Below are 22,251 nucleotides of genomic sequence, written 5' to 3' on the forward strand. Positions count from 1 at the left end.
TTATCGATGATACTGATAAACGATGTAGTTTGAAAAAGTCAACCTACGCGTTTTATCATTCACATTTTATCGGTGAAAGCATCGTGTACAATCATCATGGAATTGGAAAAAAAAGCTATTATTTATGAAAATGTAGAAGTAGTCATCACTCACACATCAGTCATTCGACAGATTAATGTTAATATTACATTTTCAAGTGATAACGCTTGGTATGCGTATATCGATCATACTTTTATTGATAACGTATTGATAGCGTTTTTGTCTGTTTATACATATATATACGTTCCATTTTAAAGTTTTATTCCATTTTAAATTCGATTTTGTAAATCCTAGATCCACTATTATTTTCATTATTTTTATGGTCTATGAACGAGACATGTACCTTTGGTCAGGAAAGACCTATTTTTTCAGCTCTGCACGAAATACGCTTTATCTTTCTATCTTTTCGCTCCAAATTTTCCATTCCAATGACGTAGCGCTTGTCCAAGTAAATCGAGTTGAACTAATAGAATTCTTTGCCTACCACTATCGAATTCTATATTTGTACAAGTGTAATAGGATCCTGTTACCTCCGATTGAAAATTCCTTATTGGGGTTTCCCGAATTGTTTTTGCCTCGGAAATTAATTCGACGCTAATCATCCTTTAAAAGAACAATGTAACTATAATTTCTCATTTAATAACCAAAAAGTTGTGCAATACATTGTGCAGTGATTGCTTTTTTTCTTTATCTATTGTCTATTAAAAATAATTAAAGGAAAATTTCGAAAAGAAACAAATAAAGAACAATGCGAGACTCCTTACTTTAATAGGTTATTTCTATTGTGCACTCTTGATATATTTTTTAATCATTACACAGCACGCTTATATTGTTCACAATTGAAACATTCTTACGTAATAAGGTCGCTAAAGAATTAGCCGGTATGAAAGAAAATGTGCATCGTCTCGTCCTTCGCAACATATTGAGAAATTTATTGGACATTATGTATCGTTTTTCCCATAAAAAGATCAAACGATTCAGTGATCGTAGAAAATTTTCCACCGCAAAATTTTTCCTAAAACGGACTAAAATGACAAACAATGACTAATGCACACTAATCGTTTGTTATCAATATCCTCATTTTGTGTACATTCTACAATTACTTCATTTCGAATCAAAGCGATAATAATTTGCAGCGATGCTATTTTTTAAGTTTTTTTCCCCAGTTTAATTTATAATTTTAACATATCATGCAAGAAATAGGAAGATATAGTAAATAAACAATCGATCACGTATCTATTTCGTGTTTTTTTAGACTACTATTTAGAGAGTGGAGTCAAGATACTCACTTTCAGAGGAGGATCTAAAATAACTAGGCCTTTTACTAGGTTCTGGTCAGTGACCGACAGGTTTTTCGACCTCAGATAATAGACAAAACAAAAATATTTTAATTGTACAATTATCAAATGTTTTGTATACACGTACTTCATGTACACGTTGATTGTCGTAAACATCTATCTACGATATGAATAGTTTGTTAGATCAAAAACAAATAATTATTTATTTACATTCAGGTTTTGGAAAAATTTCATTGAAAAACATGAGTCATTAAGATGGTAATACAACGTAGAAAGCTGAACAATCTAAGCTTTCAAAAATAATTAAATTGTACAAATTATTTTTTATAATAATGTTAATTTATCAATTATAAATGTTTTATTTTGATGCAACGTAAATTTTAAAAATAGTTGATATAGAAATAGGAATTATTGTATAATAAAATTGAATACTGTACGCATTTTGTTTTTTTCTAGAAAAGACATTTTTAATAAGTATAGCAAATACAGATACACATATTTTTAGTTGCTTAGAGCGAATATTTATAAACAACGATACAAACAACTATCACACAACTACTACTATAAGATTGATGTATACTTATTGATAGTGATATATATATATTTATATATTTATATTCATTAGTCAAAGTATTTATTAGTTAAAATTTATGAAAATATTTGCGTCACATTTATTCGTCAAAAAATAGTATAAAAAAATGATATAATAAAATTAGTATAAAAGATATAAAACTATAGAAGTTTTGCTTTTATGCGATTTCAATCATTTTTTATGCTTTTATCATTCGATAAAATAGATATGTTTTACGTTTGATACGAACTTGCATCACGAATATCCATATTATAATACAGTAATAAGCAAATGTTAATAAATGCAATATAAAAAGCAGATGTACACGTATAACGTACAAAATAAATTATTTCAACAGTTATCTTAAAATGGATATGCTACATCGTATTTATTGAGTTACAATGCTCCTGCATCGCTATTAGCAAGAGCAAGAACTGTGAAGCACACTTCTTCTGGATCACGAGCCATATATTCTTTGCAAACACGTGCTGCATCTTCTAACAGTGTTTCTGGACTAGTTGTACCATGATTAATAGGAGAAGATTTACGTCCATCTAAAAAATCCCATATGTAAATAATATAATATTCTTATAGATTAGTATTTATACAATTATATAATATGTAAATAATTATATAAGTATATACAGCAGTATTAAAATTTTCACCTAATTCGTATAAAACTCCATTTTTGTGTATAAGTGCTACAAAATGATGGTACACTGGTATTTCATCGCTTGGTACCTACCAAATACCTTCGATTAGTACTCATTTCTGTAAGTACACAAAAAGCAAGAAAATCATACCTCTGTTTGACCCTCTTGTGCCACATCTTTATGAGTGATACTAATACCATCGGACTCCATTAGAAGCTTCCCACATTCCATATAAGAAAGATTTTTCGCTTCATCTAAAAAGGTTTTTAAGAAACCATCCTGAAGATCTATGCTGCAAAAGTAAATTGAACAATTTACAACATATGATGTCTGTTGAAAAACAAATGAATATTCTGTACTTTTAACGAAATACCTACATGTCTCGATTATTGCCAATACTGTGAATTAATGCGATTGTACCACAGGCATTATGAATGTATTGTTTCATATGAAAAACTTCTGGATCTTTAGGAGTACTTGCATCTTCTTCTTTAGCGCTTGATTCTTTGTCTTCTAAGCTATTATCACCCTAAGTCACATAAAATTATTAGAAATACGATCTTTATGTAATAAGATGTAATAATATAACGTTTATTTTGAAACCTTTTTGGATAAAGGATATAGCAAAATAACAGCAACAACTGGTTTAGGTACAAGTGCCAACAGGTCAGGTTCCAGACCATAAACATCGACAACAGACCAATCTTTTGCTACGCCTAATTTATGTAAAAACTGTAAAACAAATCTTTGAATCATAAAGTTTAGTAACTACAAAATTATTATTAAGTTTACTTTACAATAATATAAATAAATCATTTAATACATAAATAGATGTATTGTCTTTAATCTTTAAATAATATGAAAGACTTATTTATAACATAATTACTAGGTTAAATATCAATATCAACAATGAAAATTATTATGATTTACCTTTGTCATAACCTAAAACAAAGAAATGAAATTATGTAAAAAGATATTATACATATACATTTTTCATTTGAATGATTATGATGAAAATACAAATTCTTACTTCTGGATTAGATTCCATCGGAATCCAAGATGACATGATGAATTTTGTTGATTCTAAAAGATATCGGCAAATTTAAAGTTTCATATTCCAACTTCTAATTCGCTGTACATACTTTTTAAGAAGAATTTTTACGAAAACGATTACTTACAACAGATGTTATAAATTCACAAAAGCCTATTTGCCGTATTATACGTGCAAAATTTTAACGTTGTTATCAATTTATCACACTCAGACGAATTTGCCGAAATCCTGTGACATTGACACAATTTGATGATACATTATTGGGCAGTAAATAAGATCAATATTAAAATGAACTTATAATAGAATAATTAATAACAAAATATTTAATTGTTTTGTTCGTAGCTTACTTTATTAGTCTTATGGTAAAGTGTTCAATGTACTTTCTTAAATTTTTCATTTGTATGCAGTAGTCGACATGGCTACCGGTTTAATAAAATCAGATTATTTCATGAAATTTATATCAACGATTACATACTATGTACATATGTCAGAAGCATATATCAAAATAAATATTTTTTCTCTATTTTATAAAATATATTTATAAGATTTTTAAAAATCATAACAAAGAGTAATTTTATGAACATTTATCGCCCTTATTTTAAGTATTGATTTTATATTCATAATAATTCACTTATATATTATATCTATATCAATTATTTTAACATATTTTATACTGAAACAACAAATTTGACAAATAAAAAAAATTAATTAATTCATGTTATTCAATCTTATCATAAATTAAATGAAATCAGAATTGATAAGCAGGTTTCCACTTTAATCTTTAATTTTTTATGTGATAAAGTATGAATAGTTGTGTAAATACTTTCTATAATTTATTTCCAGTTAATAGTATAAATACTGTGCAATACCATGATTTTACAAATTTACATTTTATTCATTTCTTCAATGATATATACAACGTTGGGGAAAGATCAATATGTATTAGTAACGTCAGATATAGAAAGCCACGAGATACTTTGGCCCATAAAAACAGAAATAAACCACTATTCTCCAACATGGGATAGTTTAGATAGTCGTCCGCTTCCAACTTGGTATGATGATGCAAAAATTGGTATCTTTATTCACTGGGGTGTTTTTAGTGTTCCTAGTTTTGGGTCTGAATGGTTTTGGAATAATTGGAAAGGTATTTTTATTACTGTTACTATTAATTATAACCAAATTTATATTATTATTTATTTATTTCAGTAAAAATTCTTTATTTTTTGTAAAATGATATAAATTTATAAAGAATTCGAGACAAACTTTCATTTTCAGAAGAAAAGATTGATACTAAATACAGTGACTTTATGAAACAAAGGTATCCGCCTAGTTTTACATATCAAGACTTTGCTCATGAATTTACTGCTGAATTTTTTAATGCAACGCAATGGAGTGAATTATTTCAAGCTTCAGGTGCAAAATATGTTGTATTAACAAGCAAACATCATGAGGGGTATACATTATGGCCTTCAAAATATTCGTTCAGTTGGAACTCTGCAGATGTAGGACCAAAAAAAGATCTTATAGGTAATTATTAAATTGAATTTTTTACTGTTTAAATTATTTTGTATCTGTAATTAATGATTTTTAGGTGAATTGGCTACAGCAATAAGAAATTCAACTAATTTGAAATTTGGTCTTTACCATTCTTTATATGAATGGTATAATCCTCTATATTTATTTGATAAAGATAACAACTTTACAACCCAAATTTTTGTTCGTCAAAAGATAATTCCTGAATTACACGAAGTAGTAGAAAAATATAAACCAGAAATTGTATGGTCTGATGGCGACTGGGAAGCACCAGATGTTTATTGGAAATCAAAAGAATTTTTGGCTTGGTTGTACAATGAAAGTCCTGTGAAAGATACAGTTGTAGTAAATGATAGATGGGGACAAAATATACCATGTCATCATGGTGATTTTTACACATGTTCTGATCGTTATAATCCTGGTAAATTGAATTTAGTATAATCAACATACATGCTTGAAATTTATATTGCTTCTTTATTTCACTTGTAATTTGATATCTTTAGGAGTACTTCTACCACATAAATGGGAAAACTGCATGACAATCGATAGAAAATCTTGGGGATTTCGTAGGAATGCTGTTTTATCAGAGTATTTGACTTTATCAGAATTGGTCAAAGAATTAGCAATTACTGTAAGTTGTGGAGGAAACTTATTAATGAATATTGGACCAACAAAGGATGGCATTATTAGCCCAATATTCGAAGAAAGATTACGTGGAATGGGTATATTCTCCAACGCAAGAATGTACTTATTTTTATAATGTTAGTAAATTTATTTCAAATATAATTTATGCGATTAGGTGAGTGGTTAAAGATAAATGGAGAAGCTATTTACAATACCAAACCTTGGATGACACAAAATGATACTTTATCTAATACCGTTTGGTATACACAAAGCAAAAACACAAAACAAGTTTATGCTATAATTCTTGAATGGCCAAATGAAGGTTTATTATATTTAGGATCACTTAAAACATCTCCTAGTACACAAATTTCAGTACTTGGATCTAAATTATTAATTAGAGTATGTATCTATGTTTTGAATAGATATTAAATTCATATTACACAAATAGTAATACTAAATATAATTGGTTAAATAATAACTTTAACTTTCAATTTCAGTGGAAACAAATTAATGAAAAATTGATTGTATCATTACCAGCAGAACTTGATAAAGGACAACCAGCTTGGGTATTGAAAATAAAACCAAAATAACAGAAGCAATGATATCTAAATATATATCTTATTAAAGATAATATGTTTTTTATTCACTTGAGAAAAAAGATACATGTAAGTCGCAAAATAGCGTTTTATAACTTTCGTTCCCTCCAGATTTTTATTTATATATTGTATTGTAAGAAAAAAATAAATTCTTGAGTACATCAATATAAATCCACATCTTACTTATGTTTTCAATATATATGTACGTTACAGTTGAGCTATCTCGTACAAATAAGCTCCAAGTAATTTAGTCTAAACCAAAAATAAAATATCCTTAAGTTTAAGTAAAACCGTTACAATAAATTATACCATCGTCAATGAAAATACTTACGCCCCCGATATAGTTACGAATGTCCAGTTTTTCGTTCTGGGAATGTGCCCCATCATCACCAGCACCAACCGGTAAGAGTAATACGTTTTTGCCTGTTACTTCTTGGAATGTTAAAGTAACTGGAATTGAGCCTCCTTCGCGTGATAAATCAGGCTCTACATTATAAACATGCTTGGTAGCTTTTCGACCAGCTACATAGTTTGGATGATCAGGATTTTCAGACCAAGTTCTTCCTCCATGATACATACTGACATTGAATTTATTTGGACTACCTCTGACAGCCCATTTTTTATTTAGATACGCTGTTACTTTTTCTACAGTATCTTCTGGAGTCATATTTGGTACTATTCTAATTGAAAATTTACCAATAACTTTTCCTGGAATAACAGTTTTTGCACCTGGCTCACTAAATGCGCCCTGTATTCCATGAAGTGATAAACTGGGCTGTCTCCATCGATGCATCAATAATTGAATCTAACAATATAACATAATGTAATGTATAATTATATACGTAATAATGTATAAAATATATGAGTAGTAAGTTAAATTATAAATATTTACTTTATCTTCATGAGCTAATTTACTAGTTCCAACAGAGTCCCTGAATTCAGCAACATCGAATTCTATTGTTTTATAGGATTCTATTTCCTTTTCCAGAATTTTTGTAACATTATCATAAATACCATCTATTAAAATTTTCCCATTTACATCAACTAATGTATTTAACAAATATATTAAATCTGCCATTCCTTCATGTATAGATCCACCAAATGTACCACTATGTAGATCTTTAACAGCACAAGTTACTTCCACTTGGAAATAACAGATACCTCTTAAGCCATATGTAATACAAGGTTTTTTGGTACCCAGCCAGTAATTATCAGATATGCACACATAATCTACACCTTGCAAAAATGTATCTTTTCGTGCCAAAAGAAGGTCATCTAATCCTTCACTACCACTTTCTTCCATACCCTCAAAGACAAACTACAATTAAACAATAAAAAATATATAATAAATGAAATTGCAAAACAACATATATAAAGTTTATAGTTGAATAGATCAACGTATAGAAATATATTAACATATAGAAAACATATAGAAAATTTACAATTACAAATACCTTGAGATTAACAGGGATATCTGTTCCAATAGCTTTATAAGCCTGTAATGCATGAATCCAACAAAGTACAGGGCCTTTGTCATCTGTACTTCCTCGTCCATATAATTTTTCATTTTTCTCAACAAGAGTAAATGGTTCAGTATCCCAGCCATCTTCTTTTAATGCAGGTTGAACATCTAAATGTCCGTATATAAGAACAGTCTTTTTTTCAGAGTCAGACCCTAGAGTTCCTAACAAAACAGGTGGAAGAGGAATTACACTTCCATCTGGAAGAGTTTGTTTTCCTACATCTGCCAATTCTGTAGTGACTCCAAGATTTTTTAGTTTCATTTCCGCCCATTTCATCATCTTAATTATTTCATTTCTATGATCTGGCCATGCTGAGACAGATTTTATAGCTACTGCTTCTTTTAAGTCATTTATATACTCTGTTTTATGATCATCAATATAACTAGAAATGAAATAAATACCAAGATTATATTAATCCTATACTATAAAATAAGTTAAATATTTATATAGAAATATATACCTAAATAGATGTTTTAATGCAGATGGAAGTTCTGAAGTCATCTTTTTTGCCTGCTATGTTAAAATATATCTCTCAAAATGATTAAAATAATTTTCAATGAGCAATGAAAGAACTAAACTTGTTTCCTGCAAGTATGTATATATATATGTACAATAACCCAGGAATGTTATCTCATGGGCGTGGCTTGGAACCATTATAAGTGGTTTAAAATTTATTGCTCTAATTTTGATAAATTTACAGCCTACTTCTAATATTTTATGTTTCAAATTCAAAGTTTATTTATCCGAATACTAGTAATTTGGGTCAAATTTGCAAAATATTTGAAGTATTTTAATATTTAGAAAACTATGTATATAAGCAAATAAATAAAATAAAAATGATATAATTATACTTCTCTGAGATTGAAATTGATATTAAGAATATTAACATATTTTTATTCTTATTCTCTATGTATTCTATGATGTATACGTTCTATGTAATACCAGATAATACTAGTATATTCTTAATATTATTTAGTTTAATGTATAATAGTATATATTTTATAAAAAATATTATTTTCTGTTGAAATAACGGCAAAAAGAATCATGCAATTATAAATGAGACTTATATACTTACATATATTGACTAGTATCAATACATGTTACACTATTTATATTTTTTAAATGAAAGTAAAAGACAGTTTAAGTGAAATATGTTATTGATAATGTTAGTGATAATACATTAGTGAAATTATTTATATCCACGTGTTGAACATACTATGCGTAATTAACATAATATCGGATAACATATGAAAATTCGGTTATTTTGTTAAACGTTGTCAATGTAGATGGCGGAATTTAGCTCACCTCACGATCACATAAACCGTGGCCGTAGCTGAATCTATTCCGTGTAACATGGAAGATTATAAATAATAAAGTAGAAAAGGCTATCTTTTTATCGTATTTTTATTGCAATCTTTTACACGAAATTTATAAAATGTCTCGTCATCGCGATGTACGATGCATGAATTATTCAGAAGGTACACGAAAAGGAAATAAATGCACGATAATTTTATCTATTTAAATATTGTTAAACTGTTGATTAAACTTAAAGAGTTTATTTAACGTAACATATTCTTTACAGAATACGAAGGTTACGATGATGTTTATGGGCATTCTGTAGAAGATGACTACTGTGTATCTCCTAGTGGTACTTCTGTTAAATATCTATTCAACGTATCAGATTTTTGTGTAATTAATATAGTGTTAAATATTCATGGTATAAATTGCAGCTGAACAATTTTTATTTGATCGAAGTAAGCAACAAAATATTGCGTCGTTTATTACGGAACCAGATATAATAGAAGACAACGAAGATAATGAGGAACTTCCAATATCTTTCAACGATGAAAATGTAACACTTACAGACATCGAATTGGGCAAGCTCATGTCATGCATGGAAACTATAAAAAATGTTATAGGAGACACAGTACCTGAGTCTGAGATTAAAAAGAAAATTATTCAATCAAATTTTGATGTTAAAATAGCACTTGATTTAATATTAAAAGAATCTTCTCCAAAAACTGCTACTGGTATGTGTATTATATATATATATATTTTTAATATTCCTTCTATATTTTTTAAAGTAATTTAATTATTTTAGGTTCATCTATGGCTAATAGGGATAATTTAGAACCACATCCAGGTATATCATTTATCAACATTATAATATTTTTATTAGTAAATAACTTCATAGTATTATTTCTTAACCTATAATTTTTTTGTTTCATGTATTGTCTTTGAATCCATTGGTAAGGTAAGATGCTGCATCTGTTAAGCCTCAATCTAACTCATTCATTATACCCAAATTATCATTTAACAAACAAGAGAATATTGAAGGTACTAATGAGAGTGTATGTCTCATGAATAATTTAGAAAGTTTCAAAGATTTAGCTATTAGTAACTCTTCTATGAGATTTTCCTCTTTGTCTGGGTTTAGTAATCTTGTTAATTCCTCATTGTCAGGTTCTACATCTTTCAAAAATATTTCAGATTCAGTAGCATTCAAAACCTTAGCTGATTTAACAGCACATCATTTACAAAAAAATAGCAGTTTAATTGATAATGCAAATTCTAACGAAAAAAGTTTGTTACCTAAGACAAATTTTGTAATACCAAAATTATCAATTAAGAAAGATAATCGTAGTGATATAAATAATGTACAGTTAGATTTACCTACTGCTCAAAAAGATATAGATGATAGTATATTAAATGATAGAAAGACAGATGATTCTATGGATTCACTTGAACAAAGTTTATTTAGTGCATTTGCCTTTTCAAGAGATTATCCTAACACTATTATTAAAAGTAACTCGCAAAGTGTAAAATCACAAAATGATCCAGTATTAAATGTAAGTGGTACTCGAACACCATCACCAGATCCTTGGATCATTGATTTAAATTCTACTTTGAAAGAAACCACATTTTTAGCTTCAAATAGTAATCGTCATACAAAATCGGAAGTATTAGAAGACATTCATAACGTCATCCCTATTTCAACCTTACAGATTTCTAATGAAAATATTGAAATTCCATATGCTATGCTACCTACAAAATTAAATTTAAGTTATCTTAGATATGTTAAACTTCCATATACCAAAAAAAACGTATCTTTATTTGGTAGAACATTATGTAGAACATGGAAATTGAAAAAGCCAATTCTTAAATCTCAACAGGAACATCATAAAACAATAAGAAGATTTGATTTTTCAGTTCCTTACACTCGTACTTAACAAAATATGTAGTAACATACAGATTTAGAATTAGATGCAAAGTTTCTGTGGTAAAAAATGTTGTCATAATTAAATATTTCAATGAACGTAAGGTTGAATTATAAATTTTATGAATATATACGTATACATATATATATATATATGTGAAAAGTCGCAATTGATATATATGTAAGATGACGCAATATGATATATTAAAAAAAATTTCTTTTACTTATATGACTATATATATTCGCTGTAAAGTACTATTTTCATGTAAATATTGTTTCCGAAGTTTTAAAGCGAAAATTGTGAATTTTTTAACTCAAAATGTATTTTTATTGTTTGAACTAATATAATATATGTTTATATTAAAATTTTTACACATTTCTTTATATTTAATATCAAAATAACAATAGTCTACAATAAATTTTATGATAGGTAAAAAATTGTCATCCAAATATACATTTCAAGCTACAACACCTTCCAATGTGAAAATTATTCCCGCTGGGAAACGATCTGTTGTAAAAGGCTTTAATATAAGCGGGACTGAAAATACTGATCTATTGAATTCCCGTGTTGAGAGTCCTCGCTCTGAAAGCCCATATTCTGATTATAATAGTCCAGAAGTAAAAAGAAAGGAAAATTTAGTCTCAAAGGAAAAAAGGGCAGCTTCCTCGAACGCAAATAGCCCGCGATGCCAGTCCCCAGTGTCAGGACATCAGACGCCTGACTTGGATCTTAAACTAAAATTCAATGAAGAAAAAGATGTTACAAAAATCTATAAAGATAAAAGAGGAGACAGCAAAGAACAATTACATTTAATTGTGGTTGGTCATGTAGATGCTGGTAAAAGTACTTTATTAGGACGACTTTTATGCGAGTTAGGAGAAGTTCCAACAAGATTAATTCACAAATATCAACAAGAAAGTAAAAAAATAGGGAAACAATCATTTGCTTATGCATGGGTCCTTGATGAAACAGGGGAAGAAAGGTAATTAATGGAAACAAAGTCAATAGACTCTTTTAGTATTAATTGATTTCTGTATATTCTTCTAATAGGGAACGTGGAATAACTATGGATGTTGGTCATTCTAAATTTGAAACAGAAACAAAATGTATTACTTTATTAGATGCACCTGGGCATAAGGACTTCATACCTAATATGATTATTGGTGCTACTCAAGCTGATGTAGCTTTGTTAGTAGTAGATGCTACTAGAGGAGAATTTGAAACTGGTTTTGACAGTGGAGGTCAAACTAGAGAACATGCTCTATTATTACGTTCATTAGGTATTCAAATTTTTCACATGGAAAAGAGAAATTATTCAATTTCCCAACAATGACTAATTTTTGTTACAGGTATATCACAGTTGACAGTAGTAATAAATAAATTAGATACAGTAGACTGGTCAAAGGAGAGATTTGATGAAATAGTAAGCAAAATGAGTGTATTCTTGAAACAAGCTGGGTTCAAGGATAATGTTACTTTTGTTCCTTGTAGTGGTCTATCTGGTGAAAATATATTAAAAAAGCCTAAAGAACCTTTATCTAATTGGTATAATTATTTAAATATTTATTTAAAACATATAATATATTTAACATAAAATAAAATAATGTATTAATTGTGATTGTATAATCATGCAGGTATACAGGACCTACATTAGTCAACGTTATTAATAATTTCAAGTGTCCTGAACGCCATATAGATAAACCATTTCGATTTTCGGTTAACGATATATTTAAAGGCACAGGATCTGGATTCTGCGTGTCTGGTCATGTAGAAACAGGCATGGTAGCTTTAGGTGATAAAGTTTTAGTATTACCGCGAAATGAAACTGCAGTGATTAAAGGTATGTCAATGACGTATGATTTTCTTATATATATTTGGATACCTGTAATTAAAGTTTGTGACATTAATTTTTAGGTTTACAAATAGATGAAGTATCTATAACAAACGCATTTGCTGGAGATCAAGTTTCTTTAATATTATCTGGAATTGATCAACAAAACGTTGGGATTGGAGATATTATTTGTAATCCTCAAAATCCAGTTCCTGTAACAACACGTTTCCAAGCACATGTTGTTGTATTTGCAGTGAAAATACCTATTATGAAAGGTCTTCCTGTAATAATTCATCAACAATCTTTAGTTCAACCAGCGGTTATTACAAAATTAGTAGCGCAACTTCATAGGAGTACTGGTGAAATGATAAAAAAGAAACCACGCTGTTTACCAAAAAATTCAAGTGCTATTATTGAGATTACAACACAAAATTCAGTTTGTATGGAATTATATAAGGACATCAAACAACTGGGTAGAATTATGTTACGTGTAGAAGGAACTACTATTGCAGCTGGTCTAATTACAAAAATCAAATAACAATAATATAAAAAATTTATGTATTTGCAGTCCTAATTCTATGAACACACTTTTAATTTTATATATCACTATGTGCAGCTATGTATTTACATATTGCAGCTATATGCATATAGCTACATATTTGTATATTGCAGGAAATATACCAAACCTCATATAATACCATATCTATAAATTTGTAATTATATATATGTATATATAAATTAATTTGCAATAGAAAGTTCACTTATTTTTTTTAATGCATGTTTAATGTGTGATATATTTATAATGATTTATAACATTTTTAAAAATAATCTAATACATTTAATAAAATTATTCTCAAGATGTCTGCTCATTATCTTCTCATTATAAAAATTTCCAATCTCTTAAGTAATTACATTTTTGAACATGTTATAATTATAGCAATCATGTAAAAATTTTTAAACGGTATTACTTTACTGTTGTAAAGTTTTGCCTTTATTTTATCTAGCACAACTACTACATCCAAATGGAATATCAACATTATGTCCTGTGTTAGGTCTTCCTAATCTACGAGTTGGTGGACGTGGTGGCCTACATATGAAAACATATTAACATTATGTCCAAAATATAAAATTTTGTTTACGGTTATATTAAAAATTATAATTTTACCCAGATCCAGGTCTATAATCTCTCGTATATTCGCTTCCATATTTGTTCATATTAGGATTGATTAATGTTTTAAAACTATAAAAATAATTTATTCAATTACGCATCTGCTTCTTTATCAATTTAATAAATCATAGGAAGTGTTATAGGTTACTTACAACATTATAACCATGAAAATTATACCTGTGAAAAATCTAAACACTTTTAAATGCAATGGAGTACCACATAAGACGTTTCCATCTGAAAATTTATTAATTATGATTGTATTTACAACAAACTCTTTAATTACATATATAACGTTTATAAGTAAGTTTCATTATACAATGTTAGAAATTTCACTCATGTTAGCTTCATTACCATTTGATACGTAAACCATGTTTCACGATTATTTTATAAAAGATATTGTTTAATTTGTTTTTATATCTATTTCGGCTATAAAATAGTGCTTGATCACGTTTATATAAATATAACTTCAACTGCGAGTTTCGTACTTTGACAGTTCGTTCTAAGACACGTCATACAGAAGCACCAATAACGAAGTAGCGTTAACTTCAGAAGTATTATATTATACAACACATATGTATAATATACATATGTTTAAACATGTTTCAATATTAATTAAACATTTTTAATTAATGAGATTTTTCTTTTTATGATTTTTATTTTTAATTTCCAATTCTATTTACAAAATAAATGTTCAATTTCATTTTTATTCAACGTATATCTAAATAAAATACATACATACGATTCATAGTATTCACATCGAAGACCGTAATTTAAAAAATTATTTACCTAACACTTATTAAATATTTGTTCATATTTTTACTTCATTTACATATTCAATCTTTAAATAAAAATGTAAATAACTTTTATGGTAGAAAGGCTTTTGTGCCATTAAATGATGATTTTAATGTCATTATTTCGTCAAATTATTCAAAATTTAAGAAAGGCCTTTCTAATTGATACACTGTTTGTTACACAATTAAATATATTAAAACAATAATTTACACTTATATTACAACACTTTTTGGCGTCTCATCGCGTACAATAACTTTTACCCAAAGCCCTCCTTGCGCTCTGATTGTCATTCTAAATTTCGGTCGTACCTCCTCTTTTCCAGGGACTGATTGTAATCTGCATCTTCTAAGAACTGCGCAAATCATGGATTTCATTTCGAGCATTGCAAACTTATTACCTGAACGAATAAATGATTTAGTTAAATAAAAAGTATTAAAATTTATAATAACGTCAGTTTTTTAAAATGCTGTTTCATACCGATGCAATTCCTTGGACCAGCACTGAAAGGTATATGAGCGTAAGGATGCCTCTTTTCGGAATTTTCTGCATCGAAACGCTCAGGTTTAAATGTTTCAGGGTCTGGAAAATGATGCGGCAAACGATGAGTGGCGTATGGGGATATTAGCACGCTACAACCCGTTGGTATCACATACTTTCCTAAAATGCGCATTGATGTTATACGGTAATTTTAAATTTTATAGAGACGTTTTATATTACTAATAATGGTGAAACTGTCATATAGGTATTTCCTCACCGATTTCGATTTGAATATGTTCAGTCATCATTCCGAACAACTTTTTCCTATATATACAATGGGTGTTCGGTCTTAATTTTCAAATTATATATTAAAACATGTTTATGTGTACCCTCTTCTTATATTTTATAGAAAATTGTACGTTAGGTATTATAATTATTGCGTACGTATGCGAGTGCATGTCCAAATTATAACCGTGTTTCCTACGCGAGCGCCACCACTTAAATAGCTTAACCCTATTTACTGTTTTCCTACTTTCATTTGGAATTTAGTGACCGGAATTTTTATTATCTTTTTCTTTGGTTATTTATACATCATTGTGAAAATACCAAAAACGATGGCGTTAAAATTCATGAGCAAATAAAACACCGTTAATTTCACACGATGTATATGATACCAAACATATTTTTGAGAAAAAAAGTTGTTCATAGTGATGACTTTAACATTTACAACAACACATTCCAAAAACATTGAGATCGGTGAGGAATAGCTTTGTATCGTTTTAATTAAGCGTAATAATTGAAGATACTTTCTGGAAAAAGAGCTTCTAAGACAAAATGATGAACCGACTAAATTGCGTTGGAAGTTTTGTTAATATTAACTATGTTTGAACTTTGCTTCTTTCTATCATTTACAAAATAAATAAAAGCTTCGTATTAACTCAACTATAATATTTGAGTAGAAGGTATCATAGGGTTATAGATCGTCATTTCAGAAAACTCTTCAATTTTATATAAAGAAAAAAGATTCAGGTTATACCGATTTTCACATCTTCACCTAGTTTCCTGGCTATTATCGGTACACTAGGATATAATCTCAATGATTCTTTGATGCACATCTCTAAACATTTCATATCTTTCAGATCGTTTATCGTAGGCAATTTTGGATTTCCATCGAAAATTCGGTCGAGTTCTTCTATGCATTTTTCCTGCCATTCAGGATTGTTGGCTAAAAGGAAGAGCGTCATCGCAGTCGCGGTGCCAACCGAATCCTGCCCAGCTAACATAAACGTGCAACATTCTTCGACGATGTCTTTATCGGAGAAGCAAGGATTTTTTTCGTTTATTTCCACCATGTATTCCAGCAACGATATTTTTCCTGTCTCTTCTGTCTGATCATGAGGTCCACGCTTTTTATTTCGTAAAAGCTCGCGTTTTTCTTTCATCATTTTAAAACAAGTATCGAATAACTCGTTTCGTTGTTTTTGCTCTTCTCTACCATGCTTCGTTAATCGGTAAATCCATTCCATTAATAGCCAAGGCCTCATCATTCGGTATAGAAGCATAATTTGTCCCCTGGAACGAAAATTCAGACGTACTGCATTATTTGTCTCTATCGCTAATTGCTAACAAAGATTATCGTATGTCTAGTGTTGGAAAAATATAAAAACATGTATCATCGATTCTCACTTTCGGAAAGGCAGATCGTCCATTTCGCTGGTCCTTTGGTTTATTCCCAAAACTGTTTCTGCAAACAGTTAATAATTACTTCAAATATTACAGGGTCATTCCGAGAAATAAAACGCAACGTTCAAAATACGTATACGCTCAAAAATATTTGTACAGCAGTAAGAAGCTTTTCAATGAGAACTTATGACTTGTTCGCTAACTTTGGATACTGGATTAACTTAACATTTATTTCATATGTTAATTGATATTGAGAACTTCACCGGACATCAGCTTTTCAGGTAAAGGAATTTGCATTTTGTTTGCACATTGAATGAAAAGTTTGTCAACGCTATTAACAATAAAAATCTATTAACAAGTATACCAGGACGGATAATATTAATATATATGACAATGTTTTAGTACATTACATGTTGTGCAATATTTTAAGAAGATGTCAGTCTAGTAGAATTTTAATATTTGATATATCGTCATAAATAAACGTTTTGCAAATTATTCGCAATATTTTACAAAAGAATACGAATGCTTCCATTGAGAAATTATTGACTCTGCAACTTACATGCAAAATGCATTTGTATGGAATTATGCAAATTGAATAAGACATAATTTATAGACGAACTTACAAAGTATCACTTTTTCCAAATACAAGTTTTGTGTGTAATTACTTGCAAATAACAAAGTATATGACAAAAGATTAACGATCGTGAATAATGTAGAATATGTACGTTTCATTTGAATACGAAATAATACGGTAGCCCTTGTAATTAATATTTATTAGTAAACCTTATCAGGAACATAATTATGGCATACGAAATGGAAGATAAGATATCGTCTGTAATAGTATGTTTGTTAAAAGAACAGAATATTTATAATTACAAATTTTATATATTTGTATTATATATTTTTATATATTAATTGTAACTATAAAAAATATCTACAATTTACAAAAGACGTCGAAAGGAAGAGATAAGTAAACAGCTATTTACGAAATTTGTAGAGAAAGAATTAATTTATATCTTCGCATCACTTAACGTCTTTATTTATAATTTAACATTAAACACGTTTTTACTTACCACTCAAGATATTGTAAACGGAATCATTAATGAAAGTAGTAATATTGATTTCTTGGTCCTTCATTTCAAGAAACTTCTTCATCAGGCAATCTGCGTGCTCCGCGAAGATATTCGTAAATTTCTCGAGTATATGAAGATGAAAAGCAGGTTGTAAAATTTTTCGATGGACCCGCCAGGTTTCCATGTCCCTTGTAATCAAACCTTTCCCAAGGAAATTATCTAGCAATTTGTAGAAAAATACTTTGCGCGTGTGCTTCGTACTACCGAGCACCATTTGGATATCTTCTGGCTCCAGAAGCACCACGTATGGCAATATTGTTACCCATACTTTAACAAAACGTCCATAAATTTTACTTTCATTGGCTAATCTATATAGGACTGAAATTTACATAACAATTTAATTTAATATTTTTATCATTAACTTAATAAACATATTTTGTACTTTATTTATTTAGCAAATTTATCTTCTACGTTAATTTATTAATCTCTCAAAATTTGTTTAAATTTACCGAGTATTAGTGACTTACAATTTTCTTCAAGAGCATAGTTTACGTTTCCAATAATCGGTACAGTTTTCGGGCCGTTTAGTCGAGAAACATGAATGACACATCTGATATAATTTTTCAGTATGTACAAAATATAAATACTGGCCAAAATGACAAGGTATACCCACGCCTCACCCGGTGTATGCTCCCACTGGTAAAACAAAAGAAGAGCGCGCATTCTATTATTAACTTCTGTAACAAGTTAATCCTTATAAAATTCAAGTTTAAAGTCGAAACTAAAGATTCATTTCAGTGTAAAGTATATTCAATATTTAATGTTTATATTTTCTTTTAACATTATTTTCGCCACTTTTCAAAATAAAAATGACGTGCCAACTATTTTTAAAATGTTGCACCTATTATATCTTCACACCGTAGTTAATCTATTTTCGACTGTCAAAGTGAAAAAGAAACTAACTTCTTAGCGAATGTTTTTTAATGTAAAGCATTGTATCAGTGATCGTAGACTGCGATTACTTTGACATTCAGTCATTTTAACATATTATTTCTTTTTTTTATATTAATAAACTTCTCAACGTACATCGTTGATCTCTCATACCTTAAGGATTAAAATTATGAAACGACGAGAGTTTCACATGCTCATTTGAAAATCGTTTAATACAGACATCTGTCAAGCTATTTTATTACGTTCATTGACTATTCAAGCTGGATCTTCTATTAATTGGTTCATAGAAACGTGTTATTGTCTACGTGCACATGCCAGTCGAATAACAATGTATGACAACAAAAAATAAGCTACTGCGATCAGAAATAAATTATGATAATAATAACAGATTACAGATTTTTATGTACTTAGAAAACTCGAGGGTAAAAGAATACAGAAGATTGTTGCAAAATGCAAAGATACATAAAGTAGTATTCAACAGGTGGATTCGTACAAAATGTAAAAGCGCGCAAAAATAATATTCAGCAGGTGAATTTGTTCGTTTTTCCTTCGGTCCTGCATTGCTATTTGCGTTTGTGAAAGTACGAATATTTATATAACGATTCGCATTCTTATTATAACGATAATAGTAACAATGAGTAACTGAATGAATAATTGAAAATACGCGTAAGTATTCGCAGCACAAAACCGTATTCCGTACGTTTCCTTACAACTAACTTGCGCAAAAACGAACTTCACGGAATTTTAATCACTAAACTCGATAACAGAATACTTGTCGTCACTTACTATTTGTTGAGCTGTAACGACCATATTGTTTTAGACGTGTAATTTCTTATATTATCGATACAGTGAAATACTTTTTGACAAAATGTGTGTTTGGGACTGCAACATGGAACTCCGGCGTATCCTATTTAAGCACCTGCTCCCACCAGATTCCTGGATCACTCAAGATTTGCTCAAAGTCCATAATGTATTTTGAATACGTCATACCTTGCATCGTAAGTCACGTAAACTTTTAATTTCATCCCTACAAATATATTTTCTCTTTACCTATCTACGTATTATGCCATTATCTCGTTAACTATGTAAAGTTACCAGTTTTAACAACACGTTGATTCTTTGTACTTCTTCGCTATCACGTCATATGAAAAGACACATTCTTATTAAGTACATAATATGAAATTCCAGTAGAATCAGGGAAACGCACATGGTCGAAACACTCCTTACTTTTACCGATGACATACAAGATTCCATTGAAACTTATTTACACAACAATAAATAAATACGATTACAATACATATTCATTTATTTTAATCAATGCTGATACTCCTGTATTGGTAAATAGAGCGCGGACTTTTCTGCAGTTATAGACGATTTAAAAATGCAAAAGTATATAAAATATCGGCAGAAGTGTATTTGTTCTGTATATTCAATTAAATTCCTGCTTACATTTCATCTCTTTAATACCATTCGTAAAAATATTAATTTGCACAAATATCCATTGTCTATTTATTACATTCATTAAGTTTATCACATCATGTCCATACATATGTATCATCTCTATGATGATTTTAAAAACTATTTTTCGCTCACCTTTAAAAACACCATAGGAATATCATAATCCTTTGTAATATGAAATAAAACGAATCGCTCTTCACATACTACACTCACTACACGATTAAAAGTAATCGGCCAACTAAACCCTCGCCGATGAATAGTAGTGGTTTATATAGTTGTAATGGAATACGAAGTGTGATGTGTTTACGGGGTCTATTAACGAGCAGTTCACAAACAAATCACGTATAGCTGATATGTGCAGGCGTGCTTTATAAAACATTTTTTTTCTCGCTCAACTTCTGAGAGGCGAGCACTGAGCACCGAAGATGATACTTTACGCGCATCCTTCCTATCAGGGTCGAGTCGAGAGGAAGGAACCTCGAAAACTTTTTCGGATGAATAAGTTATCATATTGTTATATAGACGTGTATTATCATTGTAATTAATAAGTCGTTTATTACGTGACTGAATCTATTAATAGTAGGCAAAGGAACTTCTGTTGTTATATAAAACTAGTGATAATCGATCAATAATAAAAATTAGCCAAGTAGAATTGCTTTATTCCACTAATAGACAGTACTTTATTCTCGGACCTAATGTAGGGCTTCATGTGGTTTCTATAAAGTAAATTTATATAAGATGATGGTGGTATACGAAGACCTTGAAATAAAATGGTTTACAAATACTGTTACGCGTTTATTTACTTTGAAATTCTCCCGCCTTAACGATCTTCTTCAAATACAAATCAGATGTCGAATATAATTATTTGTGATTTACGATATACATACGTACGTATTTCTAAGTTGGACGATTGCCAATTATTCTAATTGCAATTATCCTTGCTATTTGTGTTTAGTATATTTTACTTTATTGTACACGATAGACAGTCTTTGCTATAAAAAATAAAAACTTACAAATTAAAATTATTACAAGTAATCAATTAAAATTATGAAATAATCGTAATGTCATAAATAGGAAACATACATACCGATCTTTACGTTTACAATTACCTCTATGGTGGTCTTCTATGTTTACGATATCGGATCATTCTATTCAAAATTACATCAAGAAATTTTTATGTTTCTCGTGTTATTGCTACCTATTTTAGTTTTACATTTCATGGAATTTGATTTCTCAACGTAAGCTTCCATATTCCTCATACGCTGTTGAGTTAAGTACTTTGATTTCCAAATTCATTTACTTTATGACATCATATTGGATAGACTAAGTATATAATTTCCTAATATAGCTGCTACCATGAGAACCACCATAAATGCGCGCGCAAATTTTAGATTACCTTAGCGGATTGGTAAGCGCGTTTATCTTTTACTAAAAGCATTGTTTTAAACAGACCGGTTATTTTATGCAAAATTTGACGTGTGCATTGACTATCTTGCATAAATCTAATAAGTTAAGTTTTGTGCATAAGAAGACAAGTTTATTCGTGACAATGTTTGTGCATGAATGCACAAATGTGAGTTTACTCGTGATCGGTCAATAATGCGTCAACATTAAATATTACAAATTAAAGGTTTTCATCGACTATTAATTTTCTTCGAGATAAATTTATTCAATATCTTATGTAAATTAACATTAAATATTACAAATCAAAG

General features: G+C 29.2%; 5 protein-coding genes and 1 long non-coding RNA gene across 16 annotated transcripts; 3 read left to right on the plus strand and 3 right to left on the minus strand.

The window, feature by feature from the left end:
- Nucleotides 1-1,777: 1,777 nt before the first annotated feature.
- On the minus strand, nucleotides 1,778-3,840 carry LOC100648713 (ubiquitin carboxyl-terminal hydrolase). Its single transcript, XM_012310695.3, has 8 exons — nucleotides 3,740-3,840; nucleotides 3,592-3,644; nucleotides 3,492-3,503; nucleotides 3,165-3,293; nucleotides 2,939-3,090; nucleotides 2,712-2,853; nucleotides 2,574-2,649; nucleotides 1,778-2,462 (listed from the first exon to the last, which is right to left on the minus strand). Exons 2-8 carry the CDS (start codon nucleotides 3,625-3,627, stop codon nucleotides 2,305-2,307), a joined length of 705 nt encoding a protein of 234 aa, XP_012166085.1. The 5' UTR covers nucleotides 3,628-3,644; nucleotides 3,740-3,840; the 3' UTR covers nucleotides 1,778-2,304.
- LOC100644255 (alpha-L-fucosidase) lies at nucleotides 3,840-6,531 on the plus strand. 4 transcript variants are annotated; one of them, XM_048407402.1, is made up of 7 exons: nucleotides 3,840-3,974; nucleotides 4,456-4,756; nucleotides 4,888-5,139; nucleotides 5,204-5,566; nucleotides 5,649-5,867; nucleotides 5,945-6,168; nucleotides 6,267-6,531. In XM_048407402.1, exons 2-7 carry the CDS (start codon nucleotides 4,483-4,485, stop codon nucleotides 6,357-6,359), a joined length of 1,425 nt encoding a protein of 474 aa, XP_048263359.1. In that variant the 5' UTR covers nucleotides 3,840-3,974; nucleotides 4,456-4,482; the 3' UTR covers nucleotides 6,360-6,531. The 4 variants fall into 4 exon arrangements, with proteins under 4 accessions (XP_048263359.1, XP_048263360.1, XP_048263357.1 ...); XM_048407403.1 differs by lacking the exon at nucleotides 3,840-3,974 and adding an exon at nucleotides 4,024-4,090; XM_048407400.1 differs by lacking the exon at nucleotides 3,840-3,974 and adding an exon at nucleotides 4,316-4,377.
- On the minus strand, nucleotides 6,374-9,129 carry LOC100648827 (cytosolic non-specific dipeptidase). 4 transcript variants are annotated; one of them, XM_012310691.3, is made up of 6 exons: nucleotides 8,964-9,129; nucleotides 8,349-8,473; nucleotides 7,820-8,270; nucleotides 7,258-7,683; nucleotides 6,697-7,170; nucleotides 6,374-6,617 (listed from the first exon to the last, which is right to left on the minus strand). In XM_012310691.3, exons 2-6 carry the CDS (start codon nucleotides 8,387-8,389, stop codon nucleotides 6,573-6,575), a joined length of 1,437 nt encoding a protein of 478 aa, XP_012166081.1. In that variant the 5' UTR covers nucleotides 8,390-8,473; nucleotides 8,964-9,129; the 3' UTR covers nucleotides 6,374-6,572. The 4 variants fall into 4 exon arrangements, with proteins under 4 accessions (XP_012166081.1, XP_048263356.1, XP_012166083.1 ...); XM_048407399.1 differs by having other exon boundaries at nucleotides 8,349-8,401; nucleotides 8,964-9,109; XM_012310693.2 differs by lacking the exon at nucleotides 8,964-9,129 and adding an exon at nucleotides 8,740-8,816.
- A 57-nt stretch (nucleotides 9,130-9,186) lies between these two features.
- Nucleotides 9,187-13,639, plus strand: LOC100644368 (protein HBS1). Of its 2 annotated transcripts, XM_012310688.2 has the most exons (10): nucleotides 9,187-9,366; nucleotides 9,471-9,536; nucleotides 9,619-9,918; nucleotides 9,990-10,031; nucleotides 10,148-10,225; nucleotides 11,536-12,088; nucleotides 12,157-12,386; nucleotides 12,456-12,651; nucleotides 12,741-12,946; nucleotides 13,021-13,639. In XM_012310688.2, the coding sequence occupies exons 1-10, from the start codon at nucleotides 9,324-9,326 to the stop codon at nucleotides 13,473-13,475; spliced, it is 2,169 nt and encodes a 722-aa protein (XP_012166078.1). In that variant the 5' UTR covers nucleotides 9,187-9,323; the 3' UTR covers nucleotides 13,476-13,639. The 2 variants fall into 2 exon arrangements, with proteins under 2 accessions (XP_012166078.1, XP_012166080.1); XM_012310690.2 differs by lacking the exon at nucleotides 10,148-10,225.
- Nucleotides 13,640-13,905: 266 nt separating this feature from the next.
- Nucleotides 13,906-21,299, minus strand: LOC100648944 (probable cytochrome P450 4aa1). 4 transcript variants are annotated; one of them, XM_048407398.1, is made up of 12 exons: nucleotides 20,675-21,298; nucleotides 20,177-20,213; nucleotides 19,868-20,108; nucleotides 18,658-18,826; nucleotides 18,131-18,508; nucleotides 17,061-17,118; nucleotides 16,411-16,946; nucleotides 15,375-15,554; nucleotides 14,457-15,294; nucleotides 14,283-14,339; nucleotides 14,103-14,177; nucleotides 13,906-14,024 (listed from the first exon to the last, which is right to left on the minus strand). In XM_048407398.1, the coding sequence occupies exons 3-9, from the start codon at nucleotides 19,889-19,891 to the stop codon at nucleotides 15,110-15,112; spliced, it is 1,530 nt and encodes a 509-aa protein (XP_048263355.1). In that variant the 5' UTR covers nucleotides 19,892-20,108; nucleotides 20,177-20,213; nucleotides 20,675-21,298; the 3' UTR covers nucleotides 13,906-14,024; nucleotides 14,103-14,177; nucleotides 14,283-14,339; nucleotides 14,457-15,109. The 4 variants fall into 4 exon arrangements, with proteins under 4 accessions (XP_048263355.1, XP_003396921.2, XP_020719633.2 ...); XM_003396873.4 differs by lacking the exon at nucleotides 20,675-21,298 and having other exon boundaries at nucleotides 20,177-20,641; XM_020863974.2 differs by lacking the exons at nucleotides 19,868-20,108; nucleotides 20,177-20,213 and having other exon boundaries at nucleotides 20,675-21,299.
- On the plus strand, nucleotides 15,819-17,418 carry LOC105665955. Its single transcript, XR_001098898.3, has 3 exons — nucleotides 15,819-16,130; nucleotides 16,514-16,773; nucleotides 17,154-17,418. It is a non-coding gene; the product is annotated as an uncharacterized LOC105665955 (long non-coding RNA).
- Nucleotides 21,300-22,251: the final 952 nt, after the last annotated feature.

Source organism: Bombus terrestris, chromosome 7 (assembly GCF_910591885.1).
Source record: "Bombus terrestris chromosome 7, iyBomTerr1.2, whole genome shotgun sequence".
NCBI lineage: Eukaryota > Metazoa > Arthropoda > Insecta > Hymenoptera > Apidae > Bombus > Bombus terrestris.

Excerpts from the sequence above, each read along its gene's own strand:
- LOC100648713 (XM_012310695.3), bottom strand. The coding sequence starts at position 3,627 with ATGTCATCTTGGATTCCGATGGAATCTAATCCAGAA. Across the intron at positions 2,650-2,711 it reads CACAAGAGGGTCAAACAGAG|GTACCAAGCGATGAAATACC; the intron begins GTATGATTTTCT and ends GGTATTTGGTAG. Across the intron at positions 2,463-2,573 it reads TGGAGTTTTATACGAATTAG|ATGGACGTAAATCTTCTCCT; the intron begins GTGAAAATTTTA and ends GGGATTTTTTAG.
- LOC100644255 (XM_048407402.1), top strand. The coding sequence starts at position 4,483 with ATGATTTTACAAATTTACATTTTATTCATTTCTTCAATGATATATACA. Across the intron at positions 4,757-4,887 it reads GTTTTGGAATAATTGGAAAG|AAGAAAAGATTGATACTAAA; the intron begins GTATTTTTATTA and ends TTTCATTTTCAG. Across the intron at positions 5,868-5,944 it reads AGAAAGATTACGTGGAATGG|GTGAGTGGTTAAAGATAAAT; the intron begins GTATATTCTCCA and ends TTATGCGATTAG.
- LOC100648827 (XM_012310691.3), bottom strand. The coding sequence starts at position 8,389 with ATGACTTCAGAACTTCCATCTGCATTAAAACATCTATTTAG. Across the intron at positions 7,171-7,257 it reads AATTAGCTCATGAAGATAAA|ATTCAATTATTGATGCATCG; the intron begins GTAAATATTTAT and ends TTATATTGTTAG. Across the intron at positions 6,618-6,696 it reads TTCGTAACTATATCGGGGGC|ACTAAATTACTTGGAGCTTA; the intron begins GTAAGTATTTTC and ends TTTTTGGTTTAG.
- LOC100648944 (XM_048407398.1), bottom strand. The coding sequence starts at position 19,891 with ATGGTCGTTACAGCTCAACAAATA. Across the intron at positions 18,509-18,657 it reads CTATGCTCTTGAAGAAAATT|TCCTATATAGATTAGCCAAT; the intron begins GTAAGTCACTAA and ends TGTAAATTTCAG. Across the intron at positions 15,295-15,374 it reads TGGTCCAAGGAATTGCATCG|GTAATAAGTTTGCAATGCTC; the intron begins GTATGAAACAGC and ends TTATTCGTTCAG.
- LOC100644368 (XM_012310688.2), top strand. The coding sequence starts at position 9,324 with ATGTCTCGTCATCGCGATGTACGATGCATGAATTATTCAGAAG. Across the intron at positions 9,537-9,618 it reads CTACTGTGTATCTCCTAGTG|CTGAACAATTTTTATTTGAT; the intron begins GTACTTCTGTTA and ends TATAAATTGCAG. Across the intron at positions 10,226-11,535 it reads CAAACAAGAGAATATTGAAG|GTAAAAAATTGTCATCCAAA; the intron begins GTACTAATGAGA and ends ATTTTATGATAG.